The sequence below is a fragment of the Saccopteryx bilineata genome, chromosome 3, assembly GCF_036850765.1.
Source record: "Saccopteryx bilineata isolate mSacBil1 chromosome 3, mSacBil1_pri_phased_curated, whole genome shotgun sequence".
Taxonomy (NCBI): Eukaryota; Metazoa; Chordata; class Mammalia; order Chiroptera; family Emballonuridae; genus Saccopteryx; species Saccopteryx bilineata.
In genome coordinates, this window is record NC_089492.1 from 47,627,730 (window position 1) to 47,646,455 (window position 18,726).

General features: G+C 42.3%; 1 protein-coding gene across 2 annotated transcripts in view; it reads left to right on the forward strand.

The window, feature by feature from the left end:
- SPIDR (scaffold protein involved in DNA repair) overlaps positions 1-18,726 on the forward strand; it is a 451,079-nt gene that overhangs the window by 405,553 nt on the left and 26,800 nt on the right. The window contains exons 15-16 of one of the 2 annotated variants that reach the window (XM_066266094.1): positions 9,570-9,780; positions 10,477-10,629. In XM_066266094.1, the coding sequence (XP_066122191.1) occupies positions 9,570-9,780; positions 10,477-10,629 (364 nt within the window). The remainder of the gene's footprint in view (positions 1-9,569; positions 9,781-10,476; positions 10,630-18,726) is intronic. The other variant, XM_066266093.1, reaches the window with a different exon arrangement.

An 18,726-nucleotide genomic window follows, 5' to 3' on the forward strand; every position in this document is an offset into this window, starting at 1 on the left:
AAAAATATTCTCAGCCCAGTGACCCTAGGTCCTTTCTGACACATAGGCAGGTTGTAGAAAAGAAAGAGAAGCTGAAAGCTCAACAATAGTCAGTAAAAGTAGGAATCTCAGGATTGAGCTCAGCCATTTCTCAGAACTAACTCTACCAGTTCTGAGATCCTTGAACAGTTGAAGGAAGCCCTGTGGTCCCTGTGATACTGTGGGCAGTTCTAGGGAGTGGCAACCTACAGGAGCTTACTGTTCAACAGATCCTCTAAGAATAGACAAGGGACTGAGATGTGTTTGGCAAGTTCAACACATGATAAAAGTTCCAAAAGAAACCTCTGCTGGATCTTAACTAATAGAGGAACATCTATGTCTCAGTCGCCTGAGAGGTATATAGAACATCCCATTGTTCAGTCCTTGTTTTCCTTTCTCTGTTCATCTTTTAGTTATTTGACAGCCAATTAGTGCCTCTCCTGAGGAATAACAGAGTGATTGACATTAGTCACTCAGCAGTGCTCCTATGTGAGCCATCTCTGCTTCTGGCTCAATGGGCAGGAAACAGGCCCCCAGTGAAGACAAGGTCTGGTCACCTGATGTGTCTGTTTCTGAGTCTGAGGCAAACTGCAGGCTGATTGTGCACTCTTCTGCCTCATCTTCACGACACTCAGCATTAAGACACACCTGGTACATCATACATTCCTAATATTCTAAAGTGCATTCCAGGTCATAGAGATGTGACATCAAACAGCGGTTCACTGTGCAGCTGCTATTTATGCTGCAGGTAGATTGCTGTCCTCAGGGGCAGGAACAGCAATCTCATGGCTCTTATATCATGTGCTGCCCACAGATCCTGATCTGCCCACCACTTTGCAGCTGAGACCAGTAGTAGAGGGTAAAGAAAGTGGGTGTCAAATGCTCATAGCCAGATCTCAACCATCCACCCAACAGGAACCCCTAGGGCAGAGAAAGACTGCAAGCAGTCTAGTCCCTTCTTGTTCCTTGTTTCTTGCCAAGAAATAGGCTCCCATCAGCTCAGGTATAGCCTGTTTGCAAGCATGCCTTTCAGTGAATGTGGGTGTACCAAGGGGTTGTGATACTTCAGAAATGGTCGACAACTCACAATACAACCAGATTCCTCAACTCAGTAAAATCATCTATACCTCCTGTATTTGCTTTTGTGGGAAACCATCACAAAAAAACCCAACTATTTCAGAGAGGAATTGAAATAAGCTGAGACCTGGGCCCACTTTATGGTTAAGCCAACATAATCTTTAGTGACAGTTGACTTGTAGAATAACACCATGAGTCACTCACTGCAAGAACCTAAGTTATCAAAAAAGATTCAAATATATTAATAATATATTAATGACTAAGTCATGAAAGTGAAAGATATTTTTTGTATTTAACTTTTGTATTGATTATTCAAAATTTTTAGATTCACAGTAATTATAGATTCACAATAGATTACAAAGAAATATATAGGGCCTGACTAGGCAGTGGCGCAGTGGATAGAGCTTCGGACTGGGATGCAGAGGACCCAGGTTAGAGACCCCGAGGTCGCCAGCTTGAGCGCAGGCTTATCTGGCTTGAGCAAAAGCTCACCAGCTTGGACCCAAGGTTGCTGGCTCGAGCAAGGGGTTACTCAGTCTGCTGAAGGCCCACGGTCAAGGTACATATGAGAAAGCAATCAATGAACAACTAAGGTGTCAAAATGAAAAACTAATGATTGATGCTTCTCATCTCTCTCCGTTCCTGTCTGTCCCTATCTATTCCTCTCTCTGACTCTCTTTCTCTGTCTCTGTATAAAAAATAAATAAATATATATATATATTATATATATAGAGAGAGAGAGGGAGTTCTTGTACACCATCCTCCTTGCCAACATCCCATGCCCACAGTACAATATCAAAGCCAAGAAATAATATTGACACAATTTATGAAGCTGGTTCAAATCTCACCAGTCATGCAGTGTACATGTGTGTGTATACATGTATGTGTACCATTACGCAGTTTTGTCACATGTGTAGCCTTGAATAATCTCCACAACAATCAATATACTCAGCTGTTCCACAGACTCCCTATGTTCCCATTACAGCCACACTCATCCTCTTTCCTGTCTCCAGACTCCTGGCAACCACTAATCTGTTCTCATTGTCACAATTATTTTATGATGGTACATAAATAGAAATATGCAGTATATGAGTGGGCAAAAGTAGATTTACAAATAATATAATTAATTAATAATAATACAATAATAAACTATGTGTTCTGCATACTCACAACTGTAAACTACTTTTGTCCACCCCTGTATATCAGTATTAGTTTCCTAGGCCTACTATGCAAAACTGAATTGTTTAAAACAACAGAAATGTATTGTCTTGTGTCCTAGAGGCCAGAAGTTTGATGTCAGGGAGTCAGCAGGACCATGTTTCCTCTGACAGCTCCAAGAGATTCCTTTCTTTCTTCCAGCTTCTGTTGTTTGCTGGCAGTCTTTGGCCTTCCTTGGTTTACAGATGCATCATTTCAGTCACATGACCATCTTTACCCTGTGTGTTGTCACAAGGTCCTCCCTCTGTCCACATTTCCCCATTTTATTAGGATACAAATCATATTGGATTAGTGCCCTGTAATAATGTCTTAATTTGGTTAAATTTGTAGAGACTCCCCCATGAGCCCAACCAGGATCCACCCGGCATGCCCACCAGGGAACAACGCTCTGCCCATCTGGGCCATTGCTCCGTTGCAACTGGCGCCATTCTAGCGCCTGAGGCAGAGGCCTGAAGCCATCTTCAGTGCCCAGACCAACTTTGCTCCAATGGAGCCTTGGTTGTGGGAGGGGAAGAGAGAGACAGAAAGAAAGGAGGGGAAAAGGGTGGAAAAGCAGATGGGTGCTTCTGTGTACCATGGCCAGAAATCGAACCCAGGACTTCTACATGTCGGGCCAGTGCTCTGATGCTCTACCACTGAGCCAACCAGCTAGGGCCTTAAAGACACTGTTTTCCAATAAGATTACACTCTGAGGTACTGGAGTTAGACCTTCTATAGAATTTTTTGGAGTATCACAATTCAGCCCCTAAACAGTTCCTTTTTTTTTTTTTTTTTTTTTAAACAGAGACAGAGAGAGAGTCAGAGAGAGGGATAGACACAGACAGACAAACAGGACTGGAGAGAGATGAGAAGCATCAATCATTAGTTTTTCATTGCGCATTGCGACACCTTAGTTGTTCATTGATTGCTTTCTCATATGTGCCTTGACCGTGGGCCTTCAACAGACCAAGTAACCCCCTGCTCGAGCCAGCGACCTTGGGTCCAAGCTGGTGAGCTTTTTGCTCAAACCAGATGAGCCCGCGTTCAAGCTGGTGACCTCAAGGGTATCGAACCTGGGTCCTTCCGCATCCCAGTCCGACGCTCTATCCACTGCGAAACCGCCTGGTCAGGCTAAACAGTTCCTTTTGAGAATGGCTTTTTTCAGGCAACGTAATTCTCTGTAGAATATACAAAGAACAATAATGTCAAGCATCTTTTGAGGTGTTTATTTGCCATTTGTATATTCTGTTTGGTGAAATGTTTGTATATGTCTTTTACCCTTTCTCTGATTGTATTGTTTACTATTGAGTTGTTAAAGTTCTTTATATATTCTATATATGAAGCCTTTGTGAGATTTGTGATTTGTAAAGGTAGCTCAGGGTCTTTAATTTGTCTTTTCATCCTTTTGGCAGGTTTTTTTTGTTTGTTTGTTTGGGATTTTTTTGAGAGGAATAGATAGGGACAGATAGATAGGAACAGAGAGAGATGAGAAGCATCAATCTTTAGTTTTTTGTTGCGACACTTTAGTTGTTCATTGATTGCTTTCTTTTTTTTATTTATTTATTCATTTTTAGAGAGGAGAGAGAGAAGGAGAGAGAGAGAGACAGAGAAGGAGAGAGAGGAGAGAGAGACAGAGAGAGAGAAGGTGGGAGGAGCTGGAAGCATCAACTCCCACATGTGCCTTGACCAGGCAAGCCCAGGGTTTCGAACCAGCGACCTCAGCATTTCCAGGTCCATGCTTTATCCACTGCGCCACCACAGGTCAAGCTCGGCAGGGGTTTTTGCAGAGCAAAAGTTATGTGATAAAATTTTTTTTTTATTCATTTTAGAAAGGAGAGAGAGAAGAGAGAGAGAGACAGAGAGAGAGAAGGGGGGGAGGAGCAGGAAGCATCAACTCCCATATGTGCCTTGACCAGGCAAGCCCAGGGTTTTGAACTGACGACCTCAGCATTTCCAGGTCGACACTTTATCCACTGCGCCACCACAGGTCACGCTATGTGATCAAATTTATCAATTTTTCATCCTACGGATCCTACTTTCGTTGTCAAGTCTAAGATAAGTCAAGTCCTTTTGCCTAGTCCTGTGATGGCGAACCTTTTTTTAAAAACCGCCCACTTTTGCAGTGCTGGTCAATGTGGTCCCTCCCGCCCACTAGTGGGCGTTCCAGCTTTCATGGTAGACAATTGCGGTGCCATTTGGTTGCTCTGCTACAGCCCACCACCAGAACTGGAATGCCCACTAGGGAGCGGGAGGGACTAGGTTGACCGGCACTGCAAAAGTGGGCGGTTTTTATAAAAAGATCGCCATCACCGGCCTAGTCCTAGATGTCAAAATTTATCTTTTATGTTATTTTCCAGAAGATTTATAATTTTACATGGAGTCTGTCATACATTTAAGTTGGTTTTTGTATAAAGTGTATAGTTTACGTCAAGGTTCATTTTTGCCAATGGATGTCCACTCATTTCAGTGCTATTTGTTGATAGGCTGTTCTTCCTCCACTTAATTGCTTTTGCAGCTTTGTTGAAAATTAATAGGGTATTTTTGTGTGGAAGAGAACTGCTTTTAATAAAATTTTATCAATAAGAAATAAGCGCCTGACGAGGCAGTGGCGCAGTGGATAGAGCATCGGACTGGGATGCCAAGGACCCAGGTTTGAGACCCCAAGGTCGCTGGCTCGCGCAAGGGGTTACTCGGTCTGCTGAAGGCCCGCGGTCAAGACAAATATGAGAAAGCAATCAATGAACAACTAAGGTGTCGCAATGCGCAACGAAAAACTAATGATTGATGCTTCTCATTTCTCTGTTCCTGTCTGTCTGTCCCTCTCTCTGACTCTCTATCTCTGAAAAAAAAAAAAGAAATAAGATGGTTCTGCTATGAATTAGGTGGGGTTTTTTTGTGTCTTTTTACAGAAGATATTGTTACTGACATTGTTACTGTTTGCTCATAACCCAGTGGTAAGATGATTTGATAATTAATTTCAAAAGAAATTAAAACACTTTGGTTCTATCAAGAGATTGAAAAAGAAACAATAAGCCAAATCCATGCTATTTACAAAGAATGTCTAACTTTGAAGACTATCAGAAAAACTCTCAACTTCAGATATCTTGTAGAAATAAATCTTTGCCCTCCCTGACATTTACTATTTTTTAAAATGTGATTTTGCTAGTTCCTTAAAATATGTAATCCTTTATATCTCCACGGTCCAGTACAGGATCGTGTATTGCACTTAATTGTCATGACTGTTTCATCTCCTTAAAATTGAACATTTCTTCATCTTTTATGACCTTGATAATTTTGAAGAATAGAGGCCCGTTACCTAGATGAATGTTCCTCCATTTATGTTTGCCTTCTGTTATCTCGTGAACAGATTCAGTTTATGCATTTTTGACCGAAACACCACATAAAAATACTGTTCTCATCAGGAGGCACACAGTTGATTTCCCAGTACTATGATATTTTATCAATTGATTAAGCTGTTACTTTCTAGGTTTTTCCACTCTAAAGTTAACCAATAACCTAGCCTGTAGTGGTGCAGTGGATAATGCGTCAACCTGGAATGCTGAGGTGCTGGTTCAAAACCCTGGGCTTGCCCAGTCAAGTCATATACAACAATCAGTGAACAACTAAAGTGAAGCAACTATTAGTTGATATTTCTCAAGCCACCTCCATCTGTAAAATCAATAAATAAAATATTTAAAGTTAACCAATAAATATTTTATACTTATAATAACTCTAACAGCCCTGGCCGGTTGGCTCAGTGGTAGAGCGTCGGCCTGGCATGCAGAAGTGCCGGGTTCGATTCCCGGCCAGGGCATACAGGAGAGGCGCCCATCTGCTTCTCCACCCCTCCCCCTCTCCTTCCTCTCTGTCTCTCTCTTCCCCTCCCACAGCCGAGGCTCCATTGGAGCAAAAGATGGCCCGGGTGCTGGGGATGGCTCCTTGGCCTCTGCCCCAGGCTCTACAGTGGCTCTGGTAGCAACAGAGCGACGCCCCCGGAGGGGCAGAGCATCGCCCCCTGGTGGGCAGAGCATCGCCCCTGGTGGGCGTGCCAGGTGGATCCCAGTCGGGTGCATGCGGCAGTCTGTCTGACTGTTTCTCCCCGTTTCCAGCTTCAGAAAAATACAAAAAAAAATAATAATAATAATAATAACTCTAACAAATATTTTATAGAAAGACACATTGAGACTATCTAAATATCCTATTCCTTATCAAACTTTTTTTATTTAATTTATTGTGTTTACATAGATTCTAGTGTTGCCCCAATTGCATCCCCCCTCCCCCATATTCCCCTCAACATCTCCCTTGCTCCCCTCCTAACATCTCCCTCCCCCCTTCCCTTCAGGTTTAATTCTATTCCTTGGTTCACTTTATTCCTTGGAGTCCTCAAATAAGTGAGGTCATATGATATTTTTCTTTCTCTGCCTGGCTTATTTCACTTAGCATGATAGTTTCCAGGTCCATCCATGTTGTTGCAAAAGGTAATATTTACCATTCACTTTAACATCCATATTATTCTTGCCTGAATTATTACTCTAATAATGGCCAAATGGTAATTTTCTAATTTCAGCGTTCCTTCTACATTAAAGAAATGGCATTTGACTATAATTAGGACTTTTTATTTCCCTGATTTATTTATATATTCACTTATTTATATAGTATAGACCAGTGGATTCAGTTCTCATTCAGTGGGTTATAATCTGTTACTATATTTTAATGCCCAAATTTTCTTATATCTAAGCTAGCTTTCTGTCCTTTAGATATGTTCACATCCTTCTTTGAATACTTCTTTATTTTCTGACACGATAGGAGGTTTCAAGCTAATCTTGTATTTTCTCCGGTCTGAAATCAGCCATCTCTGTAGCAGCCCTGGTTGATTTTTTTTTGTGTGTGTGGCAGAGACAGAGTCAGAGAGGAACAAACAGGAAGGGAGAGAGATGAGAAACATCAACTTTTCGTTGTGGCTCCTTAGTTGCTCATTGATTGATTTCTCATATGTGCCTTGACCAGGGGGCTACAGCAGACTGAGTGACTCCTTGCTTGAGCCAGCGACCTTGGGCTCAAGCTGGTGAGCCCCGCTCAAACCAGATGAGCCCGTGCTCAAGCTCGCGAGCTCAGGGTCTCGAACCTGGGCCCTCCACATCCAACGCTCTACCCACTGTACCACTGCCTGGTCAGGCAGCCCTGGTTCATTTTAAAGACGAATGGCATTTTTTTTTCTTTTTGAGAATGCCATTTGGAAGTCATGATCTGGGTACTAGGTGAGCTCATTGCTGCTGGGATGACATTGGCCTTCTCAATGGACAGGACGAGGAAGTATATATGGGTAAACTCATGCTCACATATATATAAATCCCTATCAATTTCTTCCTTTTTGTCCATGTATCTCTATCATGATTTTATACCAATACCTCCAACTTCTAACCATTACCTCACAATTGACTCTAGAGTTTCATATTTCTGTATTTATTCAACAGTAAGAAATGTGGCTCTCATTTTGCTCAATTTAACTTACTTTAATTTCCTATATATAATCAACCTTACAACCATGTGAATTGCCTCCTTCACCCAACCCATAGCTCCTGACCATGCAAGTCATGTTCTCTATGCAGTTGTATTAACCAGCCATGTGCAATCTTCATCCTGATCGCACCACCTCTGCCAGCAAAACCAGCTGAACCTCAAGCCAACGAGGTTCTCATGGCCCAACCCTGTTGACCCTATTTGCATATACTGATCTTAAACTCTGATCAAAGGGAAAGAGCAGAATGTCATTTTAATGAACTTGAAAAGGCATTACAACTTTTGAAGGAAAAAAAATTATATGCCTGACCGGGCGGTGGCGCAGTGGATAGAGCGCTGGACTGGGATACCGAGGACCCAGGTTCGAGACCCCGAGGTTGCCAGTTTGAGCGCCGGTTCATCTGGTTTGAGCAAAAGCTCACCAGCTTGGACCCGAGGTCTCTGGCTCCAGCAAGGGGTTACTCGGTCTGCTGAAGGCCCATGGTCAAGGCACATATGAGAAAGCAATCAATGAACAACTAAGGTATCACAATGAAAAACTGATGATTGATGCTTCTCATCTCTTCGTTCCTGTCTGTCTGTCCCTATCTATCTCTCTCTCTGACTCTCTCTCTGTAAAAAAAAAAAAAAAAAATATATATATATATATATATATATATATATATATATATATATGAAAGGAAAAATAAAAACTTTTGCAGCTACAACAAATATTTGATTCCTGCTTTATACCAAAATCTGAGGGCAGGGAAGATCTAGTTCTGGCATAGGCTGTTTGGGCTTCTGTAACACAATACCATAGGCTAGGTGGCTTAAACAGCGAGCATTTATTTCTCACAGTTCTGGGGTATAGAAGTCTGAGATCAAAGTCTCAGCGTGGTCAGGTTCTTAGTGAACTCCCTCCTCTTTGCTCACAAAAGGACACCTTGTAGCTTCACAATGTGGAGATCAGAGAGAGTAAGTAAGCTTTCTCATGGCCTTTCTTATAAGGGCACTAATCCCATAATGAGGGCTTCACTCTTATGACCTAAATACCTCCCAAAGGCTCCACCTCCCATTACCATTACATTAGAGGTTAGGAATTCAACCTTTTTAATTTGAGGGTAAGGGTTATAAACATTCAGTTATAACATTTTCTAACCCCTTAGGAAACGTACATCTAGCAGGAGAGAAGAATGTATGTATTTATGTACTAAATATAAATAATGTGATAATTAACATTATATATATGTGAACATGGGACCAGGAGGCAAAAGAAAACAATGAATTCTTCCTGAATAGGTTAGAGGACAAGTAGAATAGTGCCAGGGAAAGCCAGATTGTATCACAGCAAAGGAAGGAACCCTATAAACAGGTACAAGGTTGGGGTTCACAAGGCTCAGCTATGTCATTGGGGGCTAGTGACCAAGACATGAAAAGTCTATTGTATGTTTTTAAATATTTGTTGAAAAGATGTTAATGTAAATATATAATGTTAATGTAAATAATAGTCATTTAAAATTATTGCTTTAAAAAAATAACTTTGGATAGCCTGACCTGGGGTGGCACAGTGGATATAGCATCAACCTGGAACACTGAGGTCGCTGGTTCGAAACCCTGGACTTACCTGGTCAAGGCACATATGGGAGTTGGTGCTTCCTGCTCCTCCCCCTTCTCTTTCTCTCTCTCTCCTCTCTAAAATAAATAAATAAAGTCTTTAAAAAAATAACTTTGGATATAAGAATAGCTATTAAGTTAATCTTAACTGTGTCTTGTAGCTAAAGAGTTTGCTTCTTCTGGAGCAGATGGAGAGGTGGCTGGTGGTGACTGATGTTACCCTGCAAATGCAGGACGAAAATAACTCTGGCCTTCCCAAAACCCTGCCAGTCTGTGTGACCGCCTCATGTGTTCTGGACCATGAAGTTGTGGAGGTGCTCGACGAGGCTGCCCCTCACAGCTTCTTCTTCAGAGATGCTCTCCGAGTCCAGGGTATGCGTTCCTCTTGACGGCTTTGATCCAGTGTTGACTTAGAGATTCCATAAAATGGCCTTGTGGATTCATCTTGCTCTGGACCTGCTGGCGCTTTCACTAAGGCCACTGTAGACAAAGCATATGGGGTGGAATAGGCTTATGGTATCAGCCCCAGGCTTTCACTGACCCCTGTCCTGGCCATCTGGACAGAACCAGAACCACTTGCAGTGCTGACAAACGCTGTGAGAGATGCCATTGGTCACTCAAGGATTGTCTGTTGGTGGCTCACTTTACAGGTGCAGAAGCCATTTGAAGCCATTGCTTGGAACATATATTTAAAACAAATGAAAAGCTACAAATTATAAAAATGTACGTGTAGTTCAGTCAGCCTTTTTTTCCCCAAGGAATCAAACTAGGATCCTGCCTCAACAGTATAAATATTTTTCACTTTATTGAGGTATAATTTGCAAAACATAAAATTCACCTTTTTGAGTTGAATTTGAATCTAGTATTTATGTACTTTTTCAGCATAGCACACTGGTGCCTTTGGGGCTTCATTTCTGCATAGTGCATGTGTCACTAGACACAATGAGCCCAATCCTTGTGCCCCTTTATCCACGTGACTCGTAAGAGGCTAGCAAAGGACACTATCATTACTGGCAGAATTACCTTTTCTCTTAGTGGTTTAACAGTCAGAAGTGTTTCTGTTCACAGGTCGGATTATTTGTGTTGAACGAACTGTGCTCTTGCTTCCAAAGCCCCCTTTGGATGTGGCCTCCATTACTCACTCCTGTGAACTCACTGGCCCTGTGCAGCTCGATGACCTGGGTTCTGTCACTCAGATCAACTCCATATGCAGCGTTCAAGGTGGGTAGTCAGTCTTACAGGAAATGGTATTTATATTTTCCAAAATATCACACTTGTCAACAAGTATTTGTTGAGTACGTGACATATTCCAGTCATTGGATTTATAAGGAACAAAATCAGAAGTTCTTGCCTCTTGGATTTGTAGTCTATATAGAAAGATATCAATCAGATATGCACACAGCCTAATATAGGACTACATTATTCTGAGTGCTCCAGGTGCTGTTCAGCAGCACTTTGCCTTGTCAAGGAGGTCACTGAAGTCTCCTTAAGGACAAGAGCCTTAGGTCAAGATCTGAAGGGTAGGAGGGAGCTAATTAGGCAAATGGTGGGGTCAGGAAGATCTAGTGGGGGAAAATATCAGGACTTATAAAAGCTGCTGACAGGATAGAGTAGGTAAGCCCCAGGGTCTGGAAGGAGGTAAAAAAAAATTATTTTTAAAAATTTTTTAAGACATCTGGATAGAAGGAATGACCTGAGACAAAGCTAGAGGGGCCAGCTCATGCATTTGACTGGGCAGCCCCATCAGGAGTGTGCTCTGTCACCTTGATAGAGTGAGAGCATGGTCCAATATCCATCTCTGTAGAGCAGAGTGGCAGGGTGAGGGCCTTGGGTAGTAGCTGGTGGGAGGGCAAGCACCAGTCTAAAAGGGGTGAAGTAAATCCAGGGGTAGACTTAGTTAAGAGGGAAATTGACAGGTTGGGTAATGAATTTGGCACATATGGAGCAAGGCATACGTGGACAGCAAGAACATATATCTCAATGGCTTTGAAGACAAAGTGCCATTCTATTTTTTTAATGACAACTTAATTTGAGATATAAATCATTTACCACAAATGTACAACTCAGTGATTTCCAGTTATTCATGTAGTCCTGCAAACCCTCTTCACTCTGCCTAGTCCAGGGGTCCCCAAACTTTTTACACAGGGGGCCAGTTCACTGTTCTTCAGACCGTTGGAGGGCCAGACTATAAAAAAAAACTATGAACAAATCCCTATGCACACTGCACATATCTTATTTTAAAGTAAAAAAACAAAATGGGAACAAATACAATAGTTAAAATAAAGAACAAGTAAATTTAAATCAACAAACTGACCAGTATTTCAATGGGAACTATGCTCCTCTCACTGACCACCAATGAAAGAGGTGCCCCTTCTGGAAGTGCGGCGGGGGCCGGATAAATGGCCTCAGGGGGCCACATGTGGCCCGTGGGCCGTAGTTTGGGGACCCCTGGCCTAGTCCTTCGCAACCACTAACCTACTTTCTTTCTGTGTGAATTTCTGTATTCTGGACTTTTCATAAGAATGGAATCATATAATACGTGTCCTTTTGTTTCCGGCCCCTTTCACTTAGCAGAACATTTTGAAAATTCATCTACATCGTAGCATTTATCAATGCTTCATCCCTTTTTATAGCTTAATATTTCATCCTATGAACATGCCACATTTTGTTTATCCATTCATCAGTTGATGTCCATTATTTTTATATTATGAATAATGCTGGTATGAATATTCATGTAAGGCTTCTGAGTGGACATGTATTTTCTAATCTCCTGGGTATATTTGTTTTGTTTTTATATAAGTTTTCATGTTGACTATCATCATTAATAGAAGTACAAATGTAAAACTAGGAAGAATATGTGATATCTTGATGCTTAGGGAAAGGCATCCATAGGAAGTAACCCCATCCACAAAGACAACTGTGAGACTGAAGAGATTTAGGAACTCTGAGTCCAAACAAGATGACCAAAACCATTTCAGGAAACTGACCCATACTGAGAGAAATCCATTGTAACTTCTGTGGAGGGAGGCAGTGTTAATAGAGGATCTTCGTGGAGTCTAGAAAAGGGGAACTCAAAAGTGAGAACTTGGCCATTTTACCAGCACTGCCATAGAAGGACATCTGAGCTTCCTTAGCTAGCAAGTACTCTGAGCTGTGGGGACAAAGAGGCCCCCAGCTTTCTGTTTTCACAGTCTGGCACATGGAAAATCTACTCGTTCTTACCTATACTCTCACTCTCTGGATAGCACAGCTGACTCCACATACCTGGCCTCAAGCATCTTGGTCATCAGGTAGAAAGCTCCATCTGGAGAAGCTGACAGTTTGCGTTTAGATGGTGCTACTGAGACCTATTATATGCATTTTACACACCATTCCATTTATCTTCTCTCAGAAGGGTTTGCCTGTCATAGCAGGGCTTAACTTTTGGAATACTAAAGGAGCTTTGTTCTAGGTGGACAGGTTCAGCCTCACATGTCATCATGCAGTGGACCATGTCATGGTGGGATGGCAGCTGTGGGAACACTGATGAGGTTCAGCAATCCTAAGACCCCACTTGACTCTAAATGGAATCTTCATAAAAGGGATGAAGACTAAATATTTTTAAAGTGAACAATGGAAAATTTGGTCTTTCACAAAACTCTTTCTGGTAGCATAAGACAAACTTAAATGGCCCAAGGAAAAGGGTTTCCGACCCTTCAATACCTAACTAAGCAGTGGACGGAGAGCTGCATAGGGTCCTGTACATAATAAGGCTGTTTGCTGGACATGATGTACTACTACCCTCCAGATCTTTGTGGGCTTTACTGAATGTATCACTTCCCTAAAGTGAGGGATGCCCTGGGGACAAGGGCTGCTGTCATCAGCCTTAGTGGAAAATATCTGCGTGGACACTGGAGTGGTGTCTGCTTGCCTGACACACGAAAAGGCAAGAGCAGCTGGAGCTCCCCACACCCAGTCCGCCCCAGCCCCAGCCACGTCACAGACGCCAAAGCATCGCTGTCTGGGTCTGTGCTTTTATTCCAGGGCTTGGCCAGTGTTACCATGGTTCTTGCTTCCAATATGCAGTAAAAAGGGCATATCTGTTATAAATGACCTTCCCCATCTATCATTGCTCATTCTGCTTTCTTCCCAACTTAAAGCAAAGAATTCAGTAGATAAAATTGTTTTTTTCCGCTGTGGCTAGAATTTCCCAAGGTGTTATTAACAGAAAGGAAAATGGTATTTCTAAACAGTAGAGCAAACAGGCTTCATCTGGCTTATATATTTCCCTTGTATTAAAATGAAGTTACTTATTTTCTACGCCCTCATAAATTGGTGAGATCACCATTTCTGATTAAGCCAATTCTGTTAGGTGCTTTTTCCTTTGTCAATCACTTAACAAATATGTTTAAAGCATTTCACTTATCTTTGGCTCTTTTTAAATAGAAGACCATTGGAGAACCGTACAGCAGTGTGTGAAAGTTGAGGGTGATGGGCAGGGAGGAGGTAAGTGCCGGGAAGGGAGGTGGCCTACATAGCGCAGAGACAGTACTGAACACACAGGTACTGTGGGTTTGTCAGTCAGAAGTTCTAGGCCTCTTATAACAATTCAGCTAATGGCCACAAAACCACATGTTGCTCCAGTGGACTAAGCAGGGAGGTGGCCCCAACATCTTAAGTGTTGTGGACAGGCTGTAAGTGCTGGTCATGTCCGGTCATTCCCACCATAACCATCAAGGCCAATGACAGAGGATTCACCTTCACCAAGAAGCCACAGCCAGCCAGGCACTGGGTTGACCAGGGGAATGGTTCTAGGAGCAAGGTAGAGTGGGCAAGGCTAGGGCCTCCACACTCAGGGAGCCAGGACCTCTACCCCTTGTAAAGTCGGAGTTCAGTCTTTATATTATACGGTTCTGTTGGTTTTGACAGATCTATGTTCTCATTAGCCACAATTATGGTATCATATAAAACAGTTTCAGTGTCCTAGAAATCCCCCAGGCTCCACCTATCACTCCTCTCTCCCTGCCCCTCCCCCCCCACCTCAAACCCTGGCAACTACTGGTCATTTTGCTCTCTACATAGTTTTCCCTCTTCCAAAATGTCACATAGTAGATAGCCTTCTCATATTGGTTTCTTTCACTACCAATATGCATTTAAGATTGGTTCCTCCATGTCTTTTTTTGGTGTACATTTTTTTAGTACTGAACAATATTCCATTGTCTATCGGGATCCCCAAACTTTTTACACAGGGGGCCAGTTCACTGTCCCTCAGACCGTTGGAGGGCCGCCACATACAGTGCTCCTCTCACTGACCACCAGTGAAAGAGGTGCCCCTTCCGGAAGTGCGGCGGGGGGCCAGATAAATGGCCTCAGGGGGCCGCATGCGGCCCGCAGGCCGTAGTTTGGGGACGCCTGGATGTACCACAGTTTATCCATTCACCTACCAAAGGATATCTTAGTTGCTTTCTGCTTTAGTAATTATGAATAAAGCTGCTATAAACATTTGTATGTGGGTGTTTTTGTGGACATGTTTTCAACTCATTTAGGTAACTACCAATGAATGCAATTGCTGGATTATATTGTAAGACTGTTTAGATTTTTTTTTTAATTGCCCAGCTGGCCTGACCAGGGTGTGGCTGAGTGGATAGAGCATCAGCCTGGGACGCTGATGACCCAGGTTCAAAAATCTGAGGTCACCGGCTTGAGCATGGGTTCATCTGGCTTGAGAGTGGTCTCACCCAGCTTGAGCACAGGGTTGCCAGCTTGAGCACAGGATTGCCAGCTTGAGTGTGGGATCATAGACAAGACCCTGTGGTCGCTGGCTTAAGCAAGGGGTCACTGGCTCTGCTGCAGCCCACCAGTCCAGGCACATATGAGAAAGCAATCAATAAACAACTAAGGAACTAAGGTTTTGCATTCCTCGTGCTCCACATCCTCAGCATTTGGAGTTCTCAGTGTTTTAGATTGTTGCCATTCTAATAAGTGAATAGTATTTGTTAATCAGGTTGTTCATTTTCTTATTGTTGAGTCTTAAGGTTCTTTGTATACATGTATTTTGGTCCTTCATGAGATACATCTTTTGCAAATATTTATATTTTCTCCTAATCTGTGGCTTGTCTTTTCATTCTCTTACCAGTGTCTTTTGCAGACCAGAAGTTTTCATTTTAAGGAAGTTCCACATCAGCTTTTCTCTTTTATGAATTATGCTTTTGGTTTTGTATGTAAACAGTCATTGTCAAACCCAAGGTCACCCAGACTTTATTCTGTTTTCCTCTAAGAGTTTGATAGTTTTGTATTTTATACTTAAGTCTGTGATCCAGTTTGAGTTAAATTTTGTGAAAGCCATAAGGTCTCTTTTGAGATTTTTTCCCCCCTGTATATCCAATTCTTCCAACACTGCTGAAAAGACTATCCTTTCTCCATTGAAATTTCTTACCTTTGTCAAAGATCAGTTGACTATATTTATGTAAGTCTATTTCTAGGCTCTGTATTCTTTTTCAACTGGTTTGTATGTCTGTCCTTTTACCAGTATAACACTGCCTTGATTACAGTAGCTCTATTATATGTCTTGAAGTTGGGTATTGTCAGTCTTCCAACTTTGGTTTTCTTCTTCAGTATTGTCTTGGCTATTCTTGGTCTTTTTGCCTTCTATATAAACTCTAAAATCAGTTTGTTCATATCCACAGAATAACTTGCTGGGGATTTTGATTGGTGTCTTGAATAAAATAGGAAAAGGAAATAAAAGTTATACAGATTGGAAAGGAAAAGAAAAACTGTCCTTGTCAACCTATAACATAGTTTTCTATGTAGGCCATCCCAAAGCAAGAATAGGGCCTTGGCCTTACCAGGCGGTGGCGCAGTGGATGGAGTGTCGGACTGGGATGCGGAGGACCGAGGTTCGAGACCCCGAGGTCGCCAGCTTCAGCGCAGGCTCATCTGGTTTGAGCAAAGCTCACCAGCTTGGACCCAAGGTCGCTGGCTCGAGTACGGGGTTACTTGGTCTGCTGAAGGCCCACGGTCAAGGCACACATGAGAAAGCAATCAATGAACAACTAAGGTGTTGTAACAAAAAACTAATGATGGGTGCTTCTCATTTTCTCCATTCCTGTCTGTCCTGACTGTCCTGTCTGTCCCTGGCTATCCCTCTCTCTGTCTCTGTAAAAAAAAAAAAAAAAGAATAGGGTCTTGAATCTGTAGATCAACTTAGGAAAAGCTTACATCTTAATACTGTTTAGTCTTCTGATCCCTGAACATGGAATATCTATCAATCAATTTAGATCTTTGATTTTTTTTTTTTTTTTTTTTTTTTTTTTTTTTTTTTACTGAGACAGAGAGAGTCAGAGAGAGGGCTAGACAGGGACAGACAGACAGGAACGGAGAGATAAGAAGCATCAATCATTAGTTTTTCGTTGCACGTTGCAACACCTTAGTTGTTCATTGATTGCTTTCTCATGTGTGCCTTGACCACGGGCCTTCAGTAGACCGAGTAACCCCTTGCTCGAGCCAGCAACGTTGGGCTCAAGCTGGTGAGCTTTTGCTCAAACCAGATGAGCCCGGGCTCAAGCCGGTAAGCTCAGGGTCTCGAACCTGGGTCCTCCGCATCTCAGTCTGACGCTCTACCCACTGCACCACCACCTGGTCAGGCAGATCTTTGATTTCTTTTAGCAGAGTTTAGTAGTTTTTCTCATATGGATCTCTTAGGTACTTTATTACACTAATACCTAAGTATTGAATATTTTATTTTAGCATTAATGTAAATGATGTATTTTTTGTTTCGAGTTCCATGTGTTCATTGGTAGATATAAGAAAGCAATTGACTTTTCTTTTTTAAAGATTTTATTTATTTATTTTAGAGAGATGAGAGAGAGAGAGAGAGAGAGAGAGAGAGAGAGAGAGAAGGGGGGAAGGAGCAGGAAGCACCAACTTATAGTAGTTGCTTCCTGTATGTGCAGTGACCAGGCAAAGCCAGGGTTTTGAACTGGTGACTTCAGCCTTCTGGTTGACGCTTTTGTTTTTTTTGGTTTTTTTGTGACTGAGAGAGAGAGATATAGAGAGAGGGACAGATAAGGACAGACAGACAGACAGACAAGAAGGAGATGAGAAGTATCAATTCTTCATTGCAGCACCTTAGTTGTTCATTGATTGCTTTCTCATATGTGGCTCCAACAGATCAAGCAACCTCTTGCTCAAGCCAGCAACCTTAGTGTTGGTCAAATAAGTTTGTAAATATGATGTATATGTTTGCTCGCTTAAAGTTTGCATTGGGTGTGGAAGACAGGCTGTAAGCTGGCAAAGTCCTTTTTTGTTGTTGTTGTTGTTGTTTTACAGGGACAGAGAGAGAGAGAGAGAGAGAGAGAGAGAGAGGGATAGATAGGGACAGACAGGCAGGAATGGAGAGAGATGAGAAGCATCAATCATTAGATTTTCGTTGTGACACCTTAGTTGTTCATTGACTGCCCCCTCATATGTGCCTTGACCATGGGCCTTCAGCAGACCGAATAACCCCTTGCTCAAGCTAGTGACCTTGGGTCCAAACTGGTGAGCTTTTTGCTCAAGCCAGATGAGCCCACGCTCAAGCTGGGGACCTCGGGGTCTCGAACCTGGGTCCTCCGCATCCCAGTTCAACGCTCTATCCACTACGCCACCACCTGGTCAGGCCAGGTTGACGCTTTATCCACTGCACCACCACAGGCCGACTTTTCTTTTTTATTTTATTTTATTTTATTTTATTTTATTTTATTTTATTTTATTTTATTTATTCAGTTAGAGTAGAGGAGGCAGAGACAGACTCCTGCATCCTCCCTGACTGGAATCCACCTGACAAGCCCATTAGGGGGCAATGCTTTGCTCATCTGGAGCATTGCTCCATTGTTCAGCAACCAAGCTTTTAGCACCTGAGGCAGAGGCCATGGGGCCATCCTCAGTGCCTAGGGCCAACTTGCTGTAATCAAGCCATGGCTGCAGGAGGTAAAGAGAGAGAGAGAGAAATAAGAGTGGGAAGGGTGGAGAAGCAGATGGGTACTTTTCCTGTTTGCCCTGACCAGGAATTGAACCCGGAACATCCAAATGCCAGACCAAAACTCTACCACTGAGCCAATCAGGGCCACAATTGACTTTTGTATTTTAACCATGTTTCCTACAACTTTACTACAATTATTTTATAGTTTTAGGGGGTTTTTGTTGATTCTTTGGGATAGCCTACATAGAAAAATATGTTATCTGAGAACAAGGAGTTTTTCTTTTCCTTTCCAATCTGTATAACTTTTATTTCCTTTTCTTATTTTATTGTATTAGCTAAATGCATTGTGTGTTCACCACCCCAATCTGGTACTATTTTTA